A 21,941-nucleotide genomic window follows, 5' to 3' on the forward strand; every position below is an offset into this window, starting at 1 on the left:
CTCTCTGATCTGTTTAAGCGATTAACATTCACTGTAAACCACCTAAGTAAAAACACATTCTTTGCTACCCTGTGCATATAGTGGTATCATGTGCTTAGGCAGCTGTGCTGCTCCAGCTGTGAAATCCTTCTTTTGCAACATGAGGCCATTTGCTCTAAAACAGGTTGCTGGGAACTTCAGAGAAAAAGCAAATGCAGCTGCATATATAATAGGAGAGAAACAGATCCTGGCATGGAACAGAAAGCAAAAAAATCTGTTTGGGATGGAAAGGTGGGCATAATTTTAAATAAAAAATAGCGCAACATATTTCAATTAATCATAGAAAAATTGAAAGTTATAGAATCCTACCAATAAAGATTATGTTAATTGTAGCTCACCATACCTTTTTTTTTGAAATGTTTAGGTAACTTCCAATAACTTTTGCCATTTTCTGTCTGCTCCCTTGGTTGGACAACATGGCTGTGAAACAGTCCAGTGCCTGTTAAGGGGAAAACCAACTTCTTGAAAACTAGTTTTATATGATTTTATCTGACAAAGTGCCATCTTAATCTAAAGGAACCCAAATCCAATTCGACCATTGTAAATAAAACTATTTCACTGTCCTCTGATTGAGTCAAACAACAGAGTTGAAACAGATGCAATAAGAACTTCTAAACTCTGTAATGTAGTGGGTTTACACCAAAAATAAAAACTTTTCAATGCCCAGCCACAAAAGCTATTTTAAGACAAAGACAAAATGAAGAATGAAGTAACATTATAAAACCTCACATCTCAAAACTGCTTCTGACAGATGCACACCCAAAAAGTCCTTAACCGATACTGTAAAATGATGAGTAGATAAGTAGGAAAGTAGCCCCATATTACAAGAAAAAGAAAGGTCTCTGCCACATGCAATCCCAGCTTGTATCAGTTACAATTATTTTGTACCATGCAGTTTGTACGACAGCACAAAATTATTTTAGCACCTTACTGCAAACAACTTTCCTAGTAGCAACAAAAGCTTCTGATCAGAGATCACAAACATTTCAACTACAGTCCAATTGCTTCAAAACAAAACCAAATTCCCATCTCACATTCCCAAAGAGAGCATTTTATGAGACATCCCTAGAATTTGGGATCAATTGGATCAATTTCTGCATCAAGTCTTACCGCACCTCCTGAAAAATATTCACTGCTGTAGTTGAAGAATTACTGTCAAAGTTGTAAGCAATCCTGCTGCACCAATTCAGTAGGTCTCTAAAAAGAAAAACCAAAAAGATTTGGTACAAACATGCCAAAATACACAGCACCTTCTTTCATGTTCAACTTAGGTCACAACATCATCTTGTGGCACTTGCACGTGTAGTTGCTGTGCAAGTTGAACATGGGAAGACACAGAAGATGATAATTCTGAGGAATAGCTGAGCACAGATCAACATTGCTTATAAACAGATCATATATACTCCCATTAAATCATAAGGTAACTGTAAAACTCAAAGGTATTAAAGAATCCAGAAAGGTATAAACGCCCCATTTTTTCAAGATACCGATTCTTTACCAACAACAAGATCTTCCAAAAGGCAAGAAAAGGAAACTTTGTTCTAGACAAAAACTGATGTTCTTATGCTCCACAAAAAATATAGTACTTCCTACCCACACCCAGCATTTACTAACTAATTCACAAAGCACTACTGGTTACAGAAATTCCAGGTGAGTAGAACTGACATTTAATAGGAGAGGAAGAAATAATGCAGCATCACACTACATTTCATCACAGAATTGCTGAAATTAACAGTACATTACAGATACAGCTATTTTCAGTCACCTTAAGTTACAATGCTGAGAGTGTTGAGCATGAAATAATCTAGATAATATACTCAGTTACTGAAAATGTTATCTTCTAACTAGTGAGAGAACATTATATAGCACCTTCCAGTTCTTAACTAGTAGTGATATCTTGTGTTAACAATAATTAAGAATAAATTCATATGGCCTTATGTCAACAAAGCACTGCATATGACAGAACCCACATGTCCCCCCATGCCTCCCAAAAAGTAAGCATAGCAAATACGAAGTTTAAATAATCCAGAATGAGTTTCTTTAAATGATATATTAATCATTATTTTAAAACAAAATATGTATTTCTCAGTTTTTCACATTTAATTATTCAAGCTATCACCATTATTTTCAAAAAATTAAGAAAAATAACGAAAATAAACCCTTCTATCTCTGTAGCTAGTTGACTTCCAATAAACATATAAGTAAAGACAACCTTAGAGATAGTTCTCGTCCTTCCAGATTCGGTTTCTTGTGTTCTGATCTCGATTCTGATGCTGCTTCTGGCATGTGACTGGAGCCAGCATCACTGTTTTCTGCTGCCTGATACTTGTCTCCTGCAAGGTCAATGAAAATGTCTAGCAAGTGATCTGTCACAAGAGAAAGGTTGGGGTATCTCCTTTGGAGCACCTGAAACAAGACAAAAAAGAAAAAGAATGAAACAGAACAACAAAACAACAAACACATCCACATTGGAAAGAAACCAACAGCACCTCAGTTTTTACTGGGAGATGCTTCAAGAGATATTTTAGCTAGCAAGCTATGTAAAACTGCTCTCCTGCAATCTCTTACCTGAAGAAAATAGAAATTATGACTACTATGATACTGGTTTTAATGCCAAAAACAAACTTTTCCAGAAGTCCTTACCTCCCACCCTTCTTTTATTGACTAGATTCATTTGAGCATTCAAATTGTCTATTCACTGTGCTGACAAGGGCATGTTAAGGGGATAATTTCTATTTTGTAATTTCCTTTCAGCTCAGTTCTCTCCACTAAAGTTTGCCAACCAAAATATTGCTTCTCAAAATTATTTCTCACAGATACAGGCCAGGAAAACTGGTCCTACCCTGCCAGACAGACTTTTAAGATTAACAAAAAGATCATGAGACTTGAATTTTCAAGGCAAGAAAGAGGAATCTTAGTGCTTATACATTTATACCGTTTATACATTTTTGTGACTTAAGCTACAAAGTTGCAGGAAAAGAATAAAAAGAACCTGGTGGTAAGAGACACAGCTAACACTCAAGTTCTGTTTTTTCATAAGGTTTTGATAGTTGTTCTCGCCCCATTCCTAACAATTATCTGAGAAATGACAAGTAAGGCAAAAAACCTCACAGATATTTAAGACCACCTATAATTGTCCTGGCTGCTGAACGAGACCAAAGGAGTGAAGGAATTCTACTGAAAGAACTCTCTTCTCCATTCTACAAAATTCAGAACTTTCTCCTCAACTCTTCTACTAGATACTATTGACTACCTTTTCCCACAGCCAAGGTTCTTTTAGAATCAGATCCTGTTTTGAGCTCTGTATCACAAAGAGAATCTCCAGAGAACTGAATTTTCATATGAGCCCTAGGCTGTTTTAATCTTCTGAAGAACTACACAGATGCTAACAAAAGAAAGATGTTAGTAGAAGCAGTTATTTTTAACTGATAACTGACCAACTATTTTTCAGCTCAAAGCTTAGAATGCACAATTAGAGTAAACTCAATTTTCTTTTTTGCTATTTCTCTCTGCTTTCAAGTCCCTGTGGGCTAATAAGCAGCAAAGTAACTTGATTCTTAGACCCACACAAAGCACAACTGTGTCTGTCAAGGCAAGTTCCAGGAATCTTGGTTCAATTCACTTCAAATTTTCCTGACAAACTGCCTGTTTATTTGAAAATTGGCAGCACAAAGCTGAAATTGTGAGGATCTATTGTAGAACTTGAAGATAAAATAAGGATTCAATTAACTACTGAAAAACATTTATTACCCTACGATGAAACAATTATTCACATGCCAGAATGGAGCAACACACCCCCATACCTCCTTGAGCTCTCCTTTGCTCATGTTATCCAGATGTATTTTGGTCCAGTATTTGTCCAGAAGAGCAGCATGGCTGCTTTGCTGCCTGTACCAACCTCCACCACAGCTGAATATCCTAAATCAAAACAACAATGAAGAAACACAGCATGTTGAGCGTGGCTGAAGTATTCAGCATTTTCAGTGCATTTCTGTGCATCAAAGAACATGTCACTTACAGCTGCTACAGCATAATGCAACAGGCATAAATGACAGTTTGCCACTGTACTGTCATGTACCCCACCTTGCCTACCCATGCTTTCCAAATTACTTGTAATCACAGTGTTTTTCTTCCTATATGCCAAAATCTTCATTGAGATTTCAGAAAGACTTAACTTACTATCAGTTGTCTATCAGAAGCAATACACAGAATCTTTTGTAAAGGGAGAAACCTGAGAGGAGTGGTCTGTGAAGTACAGTAAAGGATCTGTAATCTTATTGCAGATACAGGAAAAGCATCTTCAGCCCTGCCCCTCCACAGTGTTTCACAATTCTTCCTTATCCTCCAGACTCAGCCCTTTTCATCACACGTTTCATTCCCTTTGTTCTTCTACTGCAGAAATAACTATTCAGCCATGTGTTTTTACCCACTGTAAGAAGTAGCCTCGCACATGCAAAACATTAGATTTGGGGTTGTGGCTTTTGTTTTCTAGTGGGTTTTCATTAAATTTTTTCTTCCTCATTGTATTGTGTTTGGTTTCAACTGTTAAATACTATTTCCCAGCATTAAACTGCAACAGATTTACAGAATCTACTCTAACGAGCCTAATGAAAATTATAATTTGCTGCTATATAAACTGTTCACTGATGTGCTGATTTTGGCTGGGACAGAGTTAAATTTCTCCATAGTAGCTGGTGTGGGGCTGTGTTTTACATTTGTGACTCAAACAGTGCTGATAATACAGGGATGTCTTCATTTCCCCTGAGCAGGGCTCCCAGAGAGGCAAGGCCTTTCCTGCTTCTCAGGAAAGCACCAGCACCAACCCAGCAGAGGTGGGTGAGGAAACACAGGGAGTTGGGATGGGACATGGCCAGGAGAGCTGATCCCAACTGACCACCAGGATATTCCATATCAGATTCCCAAGTGACCACAAGGATATCCCATATTCTGTATCAGCAGTGCCTAGCATACAAAGCAGTGGGAAGAAGGAGGAAGGGTGGGGATGCTCAGTGTGATAGGGCTTGTCTCTTTGTTGTGAGCCAGTGCCTGTGTGGTGTTTAGTTGCTGACTGAGGTTAAACCATGACAACCATGCATAAAGAAATAAAAATTCTTATTAAATGAGGCAACCAAAGGAGTTGAATACAGAAGACTCAATTCCAGAAAAAACAGAGCAGAAAAACAAATTTATAGAAGTAAGACAAAAGCAGGACAGTTTGTTAAAGGCTTTGAAATAAACTACAAAACATTTGAAAACCACGTAACTGCCATTCCCCATATAGACCTCCTAACTTTTAACCTTGATACAATATTACATTTTCCTATACAAAAAGTCATTTTGACATCCAAGGCAGGAGCCGTTACTACAGGGAAACAATCAGGCAGAGCATATTGTATCTTTTTCTGGCTAGAAAACATTACCAACACCTATACTGACACTACAACTATTTCATAACTGTCAATAATAAACGTTTTTCACACATTCCTAATGTCTTGGTGATGGGCTGGTTTTGTAGGGTTCCTCCCAGCAAGGTTCACTTCTTTAGCCTTGCTGAAGCTATTTTTCTGTACAAAGAAGGGATTCACCCCAAGGCTGCTTTCTAGTGAAAAAAAAAAAAAATCAGTTTCTATGACTTATATTGCTTGTTAACTGGAAATTGCTAAAGTACTCCTATAAAAGTACCTTGTAAAGTTACCTTGGACTTAAAAATAGGATACCCATATTCTCAATCTCATTTAAGTTTACAAACCTACCTCCTGGTTGCAAAAAATTGGAATCCTGGTGCTACTTTTAAACAGTCACCACGACCAGGAATCAGTAACTCTCTTTTCTCCAAAAGTGGAATCAACACAGAGATCTGGAGAGAAAAAGAAAAATTATAAAACTTTTTTTTTCTTTTTTTTTGGTGACACTAACAGACAGCACAACCATCCACACTTATTTCACACTTGAGATGCTGGAGCAATGCCACTGAGCACCATTACATTGCCAGCAACTGCTATTTCCAGAGATACACTTCCAAGTGATGCTAACAGGAATTGCAGAGTTCCCAGCAATTTTAATCAGCAAAGCCAAAGGTGTAATGCTTACTTACCTTTTTTTCTCCTGTATTCCAATTTAATGATAAGACAATGGAAATGACAGCCATTACACTTCAAGTCCAAATCAAAACTATTTATTTTTAAATTATCAAATTACTTATTAGGCACATTCAAATCAGAAGCTTTGTTTATGACCTGTATCTCAAGGATGTCATTCTCAACCATCAACCTTTTTTAGTATATATACTGCTACCCCAGGAGAGTTTGTATCTCTTTATAAAACGTAGCCTTCCCTGGGGAAGGAGAGGTGGTGGAAAGAAAGAAGGGAGGTATGACCACACCAACCTCTCAGCACTGAGGGAGGCACACAGAGAGATCCTTTGATATGGAGAAAGCAGACAGGATGCCTGCAGGGAGGACCTGAAGAAAGGGATTTGATGAATGCAGGATACTGCTCAGGGTATGCTCATCATGAGTGCAGTGAGCTAAATCCACAGAAGCAATAAGTGCACGACCTCCTAGCAGTGAACTGTCTGTACATACAAGCTCTATTCAGTTGCTTTTTAATAAATTTTCTATTTCTATACCTAAATAAAAAGCCTAGAACCTAATAAACAAACTGACAGGTTATTCAGTCACACAAAGGATGCTTTATGGAACAGACATGAAAGGAAACAACCCGCAGGATGTTCAGCAGGCCTATGCAGCAAAGCACCTCTATCACACCATGCTTGCAAATGACTTGTTTTCAGTAGCCATTACTTCAAGAGGCAAGGATGACTGACTAACTAGTTGTTCTGGAGCCAAAAAATCAGGAAACCTGTTAAAACTTATAATGCTTAATGCAACAGCACATTTTTAATATGGTAGAAATGTGTAAGGAAAAATATGTGGAAGGGAAAAAAGGGCACACACACACAAAAAAAAAATCTTATTAACAGCATCAGCCTCATATGCTGACAATATTTTGTGGTGTTTAGGGCGACATTTGGTTTCAAACACCAAAGCACTATTAAATAGGCACATTATCAGTGTGAACTCCAGTTTTCAGAGTGAAATCTGTGATCACTGTCAGGACTACTCTGTAACAAAGACAAAAACTAATCAGGTGTGCAAACATGTGAACCAAGACAGGTGAGCTCTTTCCAAGCCCTTCTAAAGCAGCAGCATTTTCAGCGTGCTGCTCCAGACCCCTGGTGATCAGATTTCCAAAACTGCCACCATGGGCATTAAGACCAGTACCTTAAAGCAAACATCAAGCTACATACCACATCCAGAGGAGCATAATCAATATCCTCCAGAAGTATCCAGTGACCTTTGGTAACAGCTTGTGTCAAGGTGCCAGGCTGCCACACAAACTCCCCTGGTACATCTGTGCATCGATACATCCCCAGCAGCGTCTGTGACAGAAACAGTTGACACATCAGAGCCCTACCTGGGCATCACCTCCCCAGAGGAAAGGATGGCAAGTACGACCAAAGTTGGCACAGAAGTGACACTTTACCTCCACCTTACTAAACAATCTGTCTGGCAATCTGTGCCCAGCATTGCATTTCTTTTAATTAAGAAGAAAAGTTTCCCACCTCCGGTGGCAATTTAACTGAAACTTAATAATTAAAACAAACCAGGTAATTGGAAGTGAATTAATGATCTATTCCATCCTAATTTACAAGCAATCTAAAGTAACACAGAAAACTGTCTAGGATCACACCAAACTTTATGTTTTTGAAAAGTCTGTGACTAAGGTAGTAAACAGAACTATAAAGTAATTTATTAAAAGGTAAAATCCAGTCAAAGCTATGCTTTTTTCTCAAATTGTAACTTCAATATAAGCATTGCTTTAAAAATCAAGTTTGTGATTTTACTGCTACATATTTTATACCTTGAACCTCACTACTTTTTCTTAAATATGATGGCCTTACTCTTGTACATGAGAAGATACAGTCTGTGAGATGGTGAAACTAGGTGTTCCATGCAAGCAAAGAAGGTGCTTATGTATGGTAATAAAAAACCCCTGATAACTTCTGGTAAATACTAACCACCTTCAAAAACTAAAAATAAATTGAGCAAAACAACATAACTCAAGCTCCAAAATTCTATATGCAAAACAAGAAGTACATAAAATCATCTACAGATACAGCTTAATCATTAATATGTAACTGCAAGTCACCTTAACATCCCAGTATCTTACTTTATCTGACCTTTATCTCAAAAAAAAGCATCAGATTAAACTGACATTAGATCACTTAAACTGAAATAAAAGTGTTCATACAACCTTTTTTGCACCAGAATTTTGCTTTTTCCAATAAAAATCAATTTTTTTCATTAAAAAAAAACCCCAAAACAATAGAGCTCTTCCACATAGAAAAACCGTGATAATACATAATTTGAATAATACAGGTTTAGCACAATTTTGCAAAGAATTTAAAACTTGGAAAATAACAGGATTTTTCCTTGTTTATTTATTCATTTTCACCAATATTAAGACCAGTACTAAAGAGTTGGGCACTGTAGTGTCCTTGAGTGAAAACATATTATTAGAAAATTAAGTCCATCCTTTAAGTAAAAGTTATGTCACATGATTCAAACATCAAACAAATTCATCAGTTACCTTACTATCAGTTTGATCTCCAAGCTGAACTTTCAGAATATGAGGAGGTTTTGCTCTTCCTGTAACAGCTGCTAAATATTCAATTAACGAAGTTTTGCCACATCCTATTGGTCCTTCTAATAAAACAGGAGTCTGATATGCTACAGCAATAGCAAGGTTTTGAAGATTTGTGAAGGCAGATTCAACCAAAACAAAACTGCAGGTATTATTTTCCTGTTCAAACATAAAATTTGGGTTACTACACTTGAAATGACTTCTCTTACAGTTCTCTTACAGAACTATTAGGAAAGTGAGTCTAACAACAAGAAAAATTTTGGCCTGCAGCTCTGCATGTCAAGTAAAATAAAGGAGTCTAAAGTTTGTATTTATTAACAGATATCAAAATAGATTTCATCCAAAACGTATAACAGGTGAAACACTTAATGAAAAGCATACATACAACTTGATCCCAAGGGAATTCACACTAAGTTGTCAGTACAGGCATAGTAACTATTCAGTCATGACTCATGTCAATCAAATAAAATTTGCAATATGAGTGAAATTAAGTCACCAGAAGGAATCCAAATCACAGAACAAATCAAAGAGCAGTTGCATTCAAATTATGCAAATATGAATGTTAAATGGATAAATGTGTTTACTTTCTGTGGAGGCCGAAGTATAAGATCATTAAACTCGGTGAATGAAAAAAAAAATTCAATAACATTTTCATTTTATTCAAAGTTTAATTAATTCAGTTTATTGAATGGTAATCAATCAATGCTACAGACAGTCTCCAAATATTCTGGCTCTTATAGTCACATATCTATATATGGCACAAAAATTAGTGCTTTGTGCCAAAAGGCTCAGAGGAAAGAAATCAGAGTATAGAAACAAGTGTCTTTGTATTTAAGTCTGACCTTTTTTCAGATACAGCTTGATGTACTCCTCTGGAAACAAGAGAACCTGCTTTTCCCTCACAATTTGCTCCTATGTCTTCATCAGACTTCCTAAGCTGTCACTGGAACCTCCCTATTGTAACTGGAACTACACAGTAGACCAGATCAGTGGAATACCTGCAGCTATTAAAAAAATAAAAGCATTCCTTTCAGGGAAGTTCTCACCACCCTCAGAGATAAAGAGGACTCTTTCAGTAATCCAGTTTATGGCATGGGCTGGCTTCAGCAGAGCTGCAGCAGAAGTGATGCTGCCATGGGAGTAAGAATCTTCTTAAACTGCTCTACAGTTTTTCTGCTACAGTGAATTCCAAACCACTCTCTCACAATCCTATAAAAAAATCCCAAAAGACTAGAAAACACTGAATTCAAAAACAGAAGTGGGGAGAAAAACAGCATGGGGGGAAGAGGAATTTGGAGGGAAAACCCTCTTTCCTTGCTTCAGCCACTCAAACAATTCTGGACACTGGTACTCTTCATTTCTTTGTCCTGTTGTAGATCACTGTTACAAAATTAAACAAAAGAACTCAGCTAAGAACTAAAACCGGTACCTAAAGAAGAAAAACAGACAGGAATACTGGCTGTAGCTACAAAAAGGGATCTGAACAACTTAAGTTAACCTTTTTTTCTTCTAAATTGCTAACTACTTTTTGTTTAAAAATGTTTATGCCTTCAATGGGCTTCCCAAAACTAGAAGGCACTATAGTATACATTACACTTGCTCAAGTGATGACAGTAAATTCTTGCTCACTTCCTTTCCCCTTTCTCTGCCTTCTGGAAGAGTTTAGACAGCACCCTTGTTTTCTTCTTTTCATAGAAGAACTGAGCATATGTTTGGAGAAAGGCTGCATACAAGATAACTGTACAGCACAAAAACCCCTATGTCATGCAGGTAAAAGCAACTGTCCCAGATCCTGGCTTTAGTCAGCTATGGATTGTCATCCCAACTGAGACAGGAGTTAGTACATGAGGCTGAATATTCTTTTGTAGTATGTTTGTACAAACTGCTACATGAAGGTAAAATGAACAGCACTATTGCTCCTTCATTGCTTCACTCCACTGCAGAGCTTCTTTGTGGCACCAGAATTATGCAACACTAGCTTACAGCACACACTGAGAAAGATAAATATACACACATTACTCACAGTATCTCAATACCATCCAATCAGGAAATAAAGTCAGTTGGCTGTACTTAGAAATTCCTAAAACAAAAATGTTCTGATTTAACTGTGGATTACATACCTGCTCTTCAGAAACATGCTGTAGTCTGGGCAGCACAATGCCACAGACAGCAACTACATGTGCAGAGAGGTCGCCTGACACAACGTGTCCTTGTGTATAGTGCAGTTCCTTCTCCTTTTGCCAAAATGAGGAGTCTGGATTAGCCAAAACTAAGGCTTGTTCCACATTCTGCAGCTGAGATTCTTCTAGCAACCTGTGAAACCCATGTTTATTAACTCAGCTGAAAGCCATGAAAAAAAACAAATAGTGTTCAAGATTTTAAAAGTCCTTACTTCAGTCTGAAATGTATCAGCTCCTCAGGATTGAATATCTTCTTCAGGAAAGATAATTTATGCTCATCGCTCATGCATGTAACCAGAGCAAGACAGTTTGAAGTATACCTAAAAATTTAATTTAGAACATAATATGTCAAAACAGTTTTAAGAAATGTAGTTTGACAACTGTCAGTTGCATACCAAAATATCAAGTTTGGAAAAATGTGCAGAAAACTTTATTCATAGAAATTATTTTAGCACTATGCTTAACATTATTTTAGATTAGACAAATATCTCAGAACTGAGGAAAGCAATTCTATCATGGCACAGTTTTAATTTATACACCAATTAGCTAACATTTCTCTGAAGAATTGAATTATCAGCAGAAATATAATAACGGAATGCATTTTCCTAAGTAAATGAAGGCTAACATATAAGACAAGGAAAATGAAGTCATCTCTGCCCATTTTTTTCCCTCTTACTATTTCCCTTCCAAAACTGCATTTCATGCTATTTCTAAAGTAAACTTAATGCAATGAAATCAATTCTTAGTGCTTAAAAAAGCCAACAACTCCCAAGTCATGATTACATAAAGCTGTCTTGCATCAAAGGAATGTTTAATATAAATCATAAACCAGTTCTCATTCATTATAATGCTGTTTTTAGCTTCCAAGAACAAAGTTTTCAAGGAGCATGATGAGGGGAAGGAAGAGATGGGGGGGGGAAGGCAGAAGATTGTTCCAGGATAAATGTTTAAGAGTCAGCTCATTCACTTAAGACTACTGGTTGAACACCAGGTAAACCAATTCTACTCAATGAATTGCAAGGTCTCTCTTTTTCTGACACTAACTTTTGATGAGCTTCATAAATGACGGATAGATTTGACAACAGTCTTGGTTCTGCCCTTCCTAAATTTAGCACCTTGCTGAAATTATGTGCTACCAACACAATTCAGAATTTATGTTTTAAAAAGTGAAGACTATTAAACATCTTTTTTTAAAATAAAAGGCACTATCAATACTAAATAAGGTGGAGCATGTGATTAGGCTGAAGGCCTGCGGGCAGACACCTAACATGAAAGATCTGACCAAAATCCCACATGAAACCTGTAACAAGGCCAATACAAAGTGCAGCTTAAATGAGCTATGTTTTACAGCTGCTGAGAAATCAACACACAAACAACTGAAAAAAGAACCAACTTGGGCAAACTGAAGTAATTTGGAAAGATTCTCTAGACCATAGCTCCAAGCACTACTAAGTGCTATTGTGAAATTCACTTTGTGATAAATCACTATAGCTTTCAAAAGGTCAGTTAAGAAGTACAAGTACAGATATCATTGGTATGGATTTCTGGTATTACTTGAGGACACTTTCTATTGCATGTGAACACGGTTAATTACAATTCAAGACACAGATACAGCTATTCAATGAAGCAGATTTGGAGGTTTTAACTTACCAACGGACTAAGGTGTCATGACTCCTTAGGAGTGGAACACACACACTCCAGTCCCATAGCTCCCGGAAAACTGATGGCTCCTTCTGTAAAAACCTGTAGGCAGCCTCCATGAGGTCCCGTAACTTCATTCGTCTGCGCCCGTACCGGACTGTGTTTGCATCTGAGCTCTCCAGGAAAAGCCTCTGGAAAACTGGCGATGTAGTTTTAAAGTATCTTAGAGCAAATCTTTAGAAGAGAGTGAGAGAGAAAGAGGTGGAACACAAACATGTAAGTCAGAAGAAAGAAAACCAGACCCTAATAAAGATGTCAGGGCAACAGATCCTAAGACGGTAACTGACAGTACTAAGAACTGTAATTAACTTCATCCACACATGGGGAAGACTGACCACTTCAGCAATCAGCTGACAACAGACACTTTGCCTTATTAGAAATCATTACTTAATTATCAAGGGGAAACAGTAGTGCCTTTGGTGAAAACTCTTTGATTGCTCTTGTTCACTAAAAAAGTAATACAGATTCCTACTTATGCAATTTTATATTCTACCAGCCTAGAGATCTAATATTAAACTCAGAGATGTTGGTTGTGAACTATTTTCAAGCTGTTTTGCTTTTCTGTAGACCACAGGTGAAAGTCAAATTGCATCTTACAACACGATTTAATTAAAACAATCTGTGTTTGAGACTTGTATTTACTTAACAATTATTTCAGTTCAAAACGTATTTGTTACTGTGGGAGACAATTCAAATCCTGACACTACCTCTCTTCACCAGGGAACAGTAACAAGCACGTACTGCTTGGATGAAATGTTAACCGCAATGGTAATGGTTAATGATGACTCAAACAATTGGCCATTTCCCAAAGCAGCAGTGCTTTGCTGAGGATGTGCAGGGTCACAGCCCCAGGGGCAGAGGGGGTGAGCACCCATCACCCAGGGCTACAAGCAGGGGTTTGGGCCACATCTGGAAGAGACCAGTAAGAAGCAAATCCTGCAAGGTGGGATAATGCTTTTTATCATTACAATATCCTCCCTTATTCAAGTGGCTCAGGAGTGAAAATTCCCCTCGGGGGAAATACTGGGACATTCACAGTGAAGGCTTTCATCCCTTCAGATAGCGCATAACTGGCTCAGCTACATTAGAGGCAGCTGTCACGTCTTGGGAGGAGTCATGAATACAAGATCCCTGAAGTGCCCCCAGATTCACTTTTAGGAACTTCCATCAGAGAACTGGTCATTATCCAGTGTTGCAACACAGAGTAACACTCTTCCCCAGGGGAATACCTGGGCATTCCCACCTGAACCTGAGTGTTTATTAACCCGACAAATTTTGTGTTCCATGGGCTTCCCCCGCCCCCTGATGGATCAACACTTTGACCAGCACTTGGACCAATGGACACCGAAACTGCAACAACCAAGTCTCGCCACTGGAACCGTGGGTAGTGAGATTTCTATTCTTGCCCTCTTTCTTTTATTTCCCTTACTCATTTTCTTAAGTGTTATTTTTTACACTTATATATTGTTGTATTTCTACAGATAATAACCAAAACAGCTACATATCTCCTTTCCATTGCAACCAAATGGTTCTAAAATAAACAGAACACCAGTAATAAACACCAGTTCTAAAATATAAAAACACCAGTCAGTGTCCTTCTCTCTAATCCATCCCAATCCATCTATTGACAAAAACCTGGTTTACCCTGCCTCCAGGGGCAGGTTGTAACACTTCCTAAATTCAAACACTGATATCTCATTACTCACGGCATAACATCAGGGTGGTCAGCAAGCAGCTTGCTCATTGCTACACAAAGCCTTTCATGCCGATCATGGTTGATTTGGCCACCAGCTTTGATAGCTTCTGCATTTCTTTCCAACAAATCCAGCAGAATGGGCCGAACCTGACGGCCGATCAACAGAGTACATTCTTTATCCAGCAATAACTGTGCTAAAGTATTCAGGATGCACTGGCGATCCTGCTGAGTCCAAACCTAAAGGAATGGGAAGTGAAAACAGGTTAAATGGAAAATGATTTTGACTTTTAACTTCAGAACTATTCATGCAGGGGTCAGAGTGAATTTTACAGGAACAAATAATTGAAAACCAGAAGGGAGACCAAAATCCCAAAGCAAGTACTCAATTGACACAGTTCTCAGTATTTAAAAAAAAAAATTACAATACAGAAGGAGTAAGATGCAGAATGACACATCAAACAGGAATTACAAAGTAGTCCCAAAACCCTAAATTGTATTTTACAACTGAAAGATAAAGCAATTTGTAATTATTCTTTTAAAGAAAAAGACTGGGAAAATGTTGAAACAATACATCTTCCTAGAATTTCCATTGATCTTAAACAGCTTGTTCTCATGAGAACCACAAAACATTTAAGACCTTAAACTTAACATTTAAACTTGCTTCATGTTCACTATCTCTTTAAAAAAAGAAGAATTCAATCACTCATGATCACAGCCTTATTTTCATAGTTCTGACAAGAATTACAGCAAGCAATGCTCTTAACAAGAAGCATCTTGTAGCTGCAGTTTTGGTTGAAATCCTTCTTCTTTCTACACTGGTATTCAAAAATGGTCATTTGGTTGCTTTAAAATACAAGGAAAACATATTTACATCTGCTGGAAGAAAGAAAAAATCCCAAACCAACACACCTTACTTAACCTCACATCTCCCCTGCCTAATGCCCCCAGCCCTCCTAACTTTGTTGCTGATGAACAACCCATTTCTTGTGTCTTGCCCATAAATATCCCTCTTTGAGCTCATGTTACTACCCAAGCATCTCTCCACTTCCATGATGTTTAACACATAGTGCAGTACAAGTAATTTTGCAAATCAGGATTATGAATTTGCACTGTAGCAGTTTTGCTCTCAACTCAGATGCTCCATGCTCCCCTTCCTTACTGAGCAAACCCTTATCCTGTTCAAGACAGGAATATTCTGTAATTCAGGTAGTTTTTTGTTTCAGCACCACGTGCAGCCAATTCCTGCTTCTCCTAGGCTTTAGGTACTCCGGTAAGACCTGTTCCTGGTCTCACCATCTCAGGGATGGTTTCATTTTTACAAGAGTGCAGCTGTCCTTTGACTACACCAATACACACCCTTCTAGAACACATGCAAACCTGTTCAAGTTCCTTGGTCTCCTGAATTTGAGAAGACATACATCCCCATACAGCATTAAGAATACCAGTGAGGTATATACACCACAAATATCAAGCACATCACATTAATTGCAACCTATTTCTTACAGGCCTCATGTTTGCTTTTACAGAACATAAGTTTATCTGTCTCTCATCTATCACAGCAGCATCAGAAATAATTTTTAAAATTGAGCAAGGCCCTGCTCATTGCAAGGAATCAGATTTTGAGTGGCAAAATGACTAATAAGCTGTTGAAAGGCAGAATGGCTCAAAAGAACCAGAAGTAAACTCAACTGGAAAAAACAAAAAGTACCTCCAATTTTCAAATCAATTACATCTTTGGCTACCCAAACAAGGCACAACAGGGTGCCTCATTTATTAACCAGAGCTTTGAATATCAAATAAAGCCAGTTAACAATAAAATAATAAATAACGTGACTGATTCAGTAAAATTCTGTATTTACATGTCTACTGTCCAACAAATTCATGCCACTTGGCAATTTCGTGAGAGGAAGCAGTTTTTTAATCATTGTGCGCAGTACCCTTAGGACTTAATAAAACCGTTAAAAAAATCACAGTGGCAACATTCTTACTCTACAAAGAGACTGTTTATCTGAGCCTAAATGAAAAAATGTTATAGAGAAGCAGAATACTGTCAGAGGGGGTTATTTTTAACTAAACATGGCTTTATGAAACACCAGCTTTCTCAACCAATAGCGATAGACAACTGATCTCAAAGTGTTCAAGTCTGGGATAGTCAAATCTGCACATGGGGTTCCAAAGAGTTGGTTTAAGAAAGTATCATAAAAGGCTGTGCCTCCAAGCACACAACACATACACACAGCCTGTTATTAAAGAGACACATGAAGCAGACACACAGCCAGGACTGAGACCTGCAGACAGACACCATTCCAGTCGCTGCTCCAGCAGCAGGATGCTCATCTCCTTCCCAACTTGCAGAGTACATGTGCACAGAGCACACAAGGTACAGAAATCTTTAATAATACCTAGTGAAATGAATAGGGTAGGAGATCTTTCTCCTTTTTAATGCCTTTATTAAAAGTGCTCAGCTCAGGCAGGCATGTTATAAATAAGAAGCTTGACTAGGCCAATATTCAAGCAACAATCAATTTATTAATTAATTATGGTAAAGTATGAGCAAAACAGCGCTGGGTACAGTGGAGGGAGTTTTCCCTCCAACTGCACAGCGATATTTGGGCTCACAGGTATTTATAGGGGTACTCAGAAGCTTTCTCAGCAGTTTCTATTTCTACTTGTTTTTATCACAATTCTATACACTATTGTGATTTAGTTTTTCTCAGGATGTGTCCCAAAAAGGAGGATCCCCAGATAGTGGTGGCAGACTCCAAGATGTTGGTCCAGTTTCTGCAAGAACAATGACAAATCCCATCTGGTGAAGTCCAGCTCCCCAGATGTGGGTCCCCCTTGTTATTACAAGGACTATCAGTGATGTCCAGCTTCCCTTGAAGTTGTAAATCCTTCAGAGGATGTCCCTCTTCATTTCTCAAGCTTTTTTTCTCAGTTTTGTTAAGGAGTGAGATAAGCACATTTCCTTTCTATACATTCCAAAGCTATAGTTTCAAGGATACAAACAATATTCCAAAATTATACCTAAAAAGGTAACCATTGCAGCACTCTATAAGGCCTGACTACAAGCAAGGAGCAACATCCCGAATGCTGTAATTCAAATGCTCCTAAATTAATCCAGGTTAACTGCAAACACAGGCTAGGTTCAGAGGCCTTCTTCCATGCTTTACTTTCCTCAGTTATTATTAGAATTTGCAGTCGTCCCATGGTTGGTGTCTACACATATCGCAATCACAAATACACACGTTTCCTTTCTGTGCCAGACACGAAACACAGCTTTCTATTTCACAGGCAGAACTGATGGGTCGCGCTCTCACCGCCACCGCTCCCAGGTGTGGCCCAGAGGAGGAGGAGGAGGATGAGGAGGAAAAGTGCAGCTTTGTCCACTAGTCTGTAGGCAGAGCTGGGGATTCCGACCTCAGCAGAGCACCAGGGATACCCCTTGTTCGCTTTTTCGGTTTGACCTTCAGGGTCCTGCCCCCAGCTGAGATCCTCCAGGCTAGGGCGAGGGGCAAAAAGGGTCCCAGCATCTCAACAGGCTTTGGATTCTGTCCCTCGCGTCCAGACATCACTTTGTCTCTCAATTCTGTGTTGGCTCCTTGTTTTAGGAGTCTTTTACCTGGGTTTGGTGGGGGGGCTTTCCTGTCATTTGAATGCCCTCCGATGTCCCCTCCTTTCACTGTCCCAGAAGGGCCATCCACCTGGCAGCAGGCAGGTTGGCACTGACAAAAAGGGGAATTCTCAACACTAGGGAGTTCACGACCGACTCTTACCAGATGATTACAACACGAAACTAACAAAGAACTTTCCTCTATCAGCAACCCGCTCAGCTTGTAAATCTGCAACTTTTAAAAAATGGGTAGCCCTTTTTTTTAACTCGTAACACCTAGCTTAATCCAAACTCTAAAATCATAAAAGAAAGGATCACAGCAACAAGCAAGCTGGTATATGAAATCTACATTTCTGCTCACGATGCACAGGTTACACCAGACACAGATTTAACACTGGGACATTCCTAAAGAGATGGGAGGGCATGAGGGCCACACATGGAAATCTTTCTTCCCCTCCATCACAGGAACTCATGTTCTCTCTGTTCTCTCACACAACAGCTGTATCATTGCGCAGCAACCAACTTAGCAAGATGATGCAAATTAATCCTTCTTACAAAGTCTTACACTGGGTGGGAAAATTGAATGGATTTTCCAAATCAGCACTCTTACTGGGATCAAGATAAGAGAAGAAAGACAAAGGTGTGGCTTGGCCTTGGGAAGAGACTAAAAGAAAACAGAGCAGCACCACTCTTTGGCAGCTGTTCAGTTCAGAAAGATAAACCAAAACACGAGCCCCAACTCTTCCTACAACCCGCACAGTTCAAGGCAAACAATAAAAAAAGCAGGGGTGATACACAGTCTCACAAGCTGGAACTTCCTAAACCTCCACCAACACATCTTGGACAGATCTCTCCCTCACAAGAGAGGATGCAAGCAAGAAGTTTTTCGTTGACTTTGCATCATTGACATAAGGTGTGCGAAAATCACAGCTTTTCGAAACATAGCAGAAGGAGATGACAATAGAGCCCAAGATAGAAGCCAAACACACCTTCCCTTATTTCTAATGCTATATGATGTAAAGTCTAACTAATCTTTCAAATAAAATGTTGAAGTTACATTTCAGAATGAAAAAACCTCTGCCTCAGTTGCCAGAGCATCAGGACATTTTGCTGACAGACAATGGGTAACTGTGTGAATTTGAGACCACTAGGCCATCTCCTTTTCCCCACATTTATTGATATAAAGGAATAGAGGCATTTCTCAACATCAAATGCGAAGACTGAAGGCCTCTAAATAAGAACCAGGAATTATTATTAAAACAACTTTCACTGCTGCATAGGAAAATTAAACACAAAATGAAAGATGCCAACATAAACCACCATTAATTAAAAAAGAAAAATCAAGAATGGTGTGCTCAAGAGCTCCTGTCCACTTAGGAAGGTTGCATAAACTAAATAGAAGAAACATGCCAAGGGGTCAGGTTCTTTGATAGATATATTTCCATATAAACACTGTGGTAGATGCAAAGGACAGAAACCAGTGAGGGTGTTTTTGCATTAAAGTTCCATTCCTAGGAGTGCTTTAACCTTCTCAGTCATTAACTTCTCTGCTGAAATTACACGATCACAGGCATCCAAATACATACATTTGCACAAAATTCACATTTGGAATTCTATGCAGGAAGACTTTCTGGCAGACCTTTGGTAACACAGAGCCAAAAGCACATTCCAGCAGTTTGTGGAGACCCATTGCTTCTACAGTTTGCTTAAATCATTCAAAAATGTAAAAGTGGGGAACAAAGACTGGTTCAGAGAGCTTTTCATCCCATCTTCCTCATTAAGAGCACAGAAATTAGCTGTATCTTTGCAGAGTTTATGGTATATAAAAATACAGAAAAGGCTCTAATTCTATCCCAAACACAGGGAACAAAACCTTCCAGGACCACATGAACTGTGCCATACTATGAACCTCGAAAGACTGCTCCTTACTTAGCAGTTATGGGCAAGATTCATTCCTTTATGGAATACTGTTGAAGAAATATCTTGCCAGAAAGACATAAAGCTGTAGAGCAAAGAGAGCTCTACATTTCCAGACTGCATGCTTCCTAGGTTATATACAAAGCAGGAAATCAGGTATGACATTTAGAGATGGAGTTTGTTTAGTGGCAAGACAAGCTTAAAATAATCCTAGAGCTGTAGCTTCCAAGCCTGGAAACAGCAATTCAGTTTTCAAAAGGATGTGCCAATGTTAAATCATGTGCTGTTCCAGGCTCCCTCTATACAATCACTCTTTAGGAATTTCCACCTAGCAAGGCTTTTAAACCTGAAGCATTTCTCAGAACAGTCACCGAAAGGGAAAGGGCACGGTGTCTTTCCCAATCTCGGATCTCGGTGACTCACTTATGGCCCGCTGCTCCATCTGTCTGCTACAACTCGTATCCACATCATCCCCCTTTCTATTTCGCAGCAGCTTCTCTCTCTGGAAAAGCGACTTCTCATCACTGCTTCCCACCAATTAGCTTCCACTCAGGACTGCATATTCGTGTCAATTTTACTTTGATCCTGTCATTTGCAGCGACAGAAGAAAGAGCCATCTGTCTACCAACAAAGAACCTTGAGTACCAGTATGAAAGCCTTCCCCAACCATAACTGCGACAGCAACTCAGGCTGAAAGCCAATATTCTGAAAAAATATGATACTTCAGAGCTTAAATCTTCAAACAACTGGGACGTCTCCTAGACACTCAAAGAGAAACAGAGACTTTGAGCCCCAAAATGTGTACACATCTGAGGGGCTTCAAAAGCTCTATCACGAAAAGTATTAATAAAACAATATCTGATATGCTGATATTCTGTTACTACACGTCCTCAAGCATTTCAGAGAAAGTAAGAAGATGGGTCTTAACTCTCCTAGAAAGCAGGTGTGCCTCTGAGAGCTAAGGCAGGCTAAGCATGAAGGTGACTACAGGACCATATTTTCAGCATCACTACAACCCGGAGTCTGTGATTTTAAAAAAAAAAACCCAAAGCAAAGCTTAGAAAATCCAAGCCTTTTTTTATCCCACATGCTGTTTTAAGGTAATTAAAGAAGACACGCAAAACAGCAAGTGGGTAGGGACTAGTTACTGTCTCAGTGCTTGATAACAAAATACCGCCTCTTGCTGTCACGCCTCCGGAGTCACCTAAGGCGGCACGGAACGGACAGAAGATTTCAACTGCGGGGCGAAGCGCAACAGGAAGGGTAGCAGTATACAGAAGAGGACCTTCCTCATGGGCTGCACCCGCGCATCCCCGAAAGGGGCGATAGCGGCAAGAAGCAGCACCAGGGAGAGAGGGAGGGGGAGAGCGGGGATCAGCTCCCGCCGGCTGCCCGAGGGCCAGGGACGGCCGGGGGGTCGGGCACGCACAGAGTTGCCGGGAGGAGATGGCGGCACGGGGGAGGCAGAAGGGTGCGCTCCCTTCGCTCCACACTGCTGACCCTCCCTGACGGAGGGAGTACGGGCGCCCGGGGGCTGCCAGCGCACCCCGCACCGCCCGCTCCTCACCTGCTTCGCCACGTATCTGCTCAGCTCCACGCCGCTCTTCTCGTTCCTGCGCGCCACCAGCTGCAGGGACTCGGCCAGGCGGAGCCGCAGCTCGGCCGCCATCCCGCTGCCGCTCGTCCCGCGCCGGGAGGGGCACGGCGCCGGGGGGAGCGCGCGGCGCGCAGCACGTGCGGCGCGCGGCGGACGCGGCACCAGCAACTTCCGCTCTGCCGCCGTCACGGGAAGCGCGGCCGCCGCGCCGCCCCGCCCCGCCCCGCCCCCCCCGCGGCGCCCTCCGCCCTGCCGGACTACAGCTCCCGGCGTGCACCGCGCCGCTCCCCCCCCTCCCGCCGCGGGCGCCGTCCGGGAGCGGAGCGAGGCTCTCCCGCTGGCTCGGAGCGCTGGAACGCCGCGCGTGGGGGGCTGCGTTTGCCGTGCCCTCTACTTCTCCTGGTCTCTGCTCCCCGGAGTGCCATCTGCCGCTGCTGCCGCAGGACTCGCCTGCCCGCGAGCCCTTTAAATCTGGGTCAGGGAGGCGGCCGA

General features: G+C 40.1%; 1 protein-coding gene across 1 annotated transcript in view; it reads right to left on the reverse strand.

The window, feature by feature from the left end:
• MDN1 (midasin AAA ATPase 1) overlaps nucleotides 1–21,521 on the reverse strand; it is a gene marked incomplete at its 5' end in the record, with an annotated part of 93,416 nt that extends 71,895 nt beyond the window's left edge. The window contains 12 exons of the mRNA XM_084202056.1: nucleotides 383–478; nucleotides 1,155–1,236; nucleotides 2,252–2,445; nucleotides 3,843–3,957; nucleotides 5,793–5,896; nucleotides 7,349–7,480; nucleotides 8,692–8,904; nucleotides 10,866–11,058; nucleotides 11,138–11,245; nucleotides 12,576–12,800; nucleotides 14,333–14,559; nucleotides 21,420–21,521. Coding sequence (XP_084058182.1) covers nucleotides 383–478; nucleotides 1,155–1,236; nucleotides 2,252–2,445; nucleotides 3,843–3,957; nucleotides 5,793–5,896; nucleotides 7,349–7,480; nucleotides 8,692–8,904; nucleotides 10,866–11,058; nucleotides 11,138–11,245; nucleotides 12,576–12,800; nucleotides 14,333–14,559; nucleotides 21,420–21,521 — 1,791 coding nt within the window. The remainder of the gene's footprint in view (nucleotides 1–382; nucleotides 479–1,154; nucleotides 1,237–2,251; nucleotides 2,446–3,842; nucleotides 3,958–5,792; nucleotides 5,897–7,348; nucleotides 7,481–8,691; nucleotides 8,905–10,865; nucleotides 11,059–11,137; nucleotides 11,246–12,575; nucleotides 12,801–14,332; nucleotides 14,560–21,419) is intronic.
• Between the last annotated feature and the right edge of the window lie 420 nt (nucleotides 21,522–21,941).

This window comes from Fringilla coelebs, assembly GCF_963513975.1.
Source record: "Fringilla coelebs genome assembly, chromosome: 3".
Classification (NCBI taxonomy): Eukaryota; Metazoa; Chordata; class Aves; order Passeriformes; family Fringillidae; genus Fringilla; species Fringilla coelebs.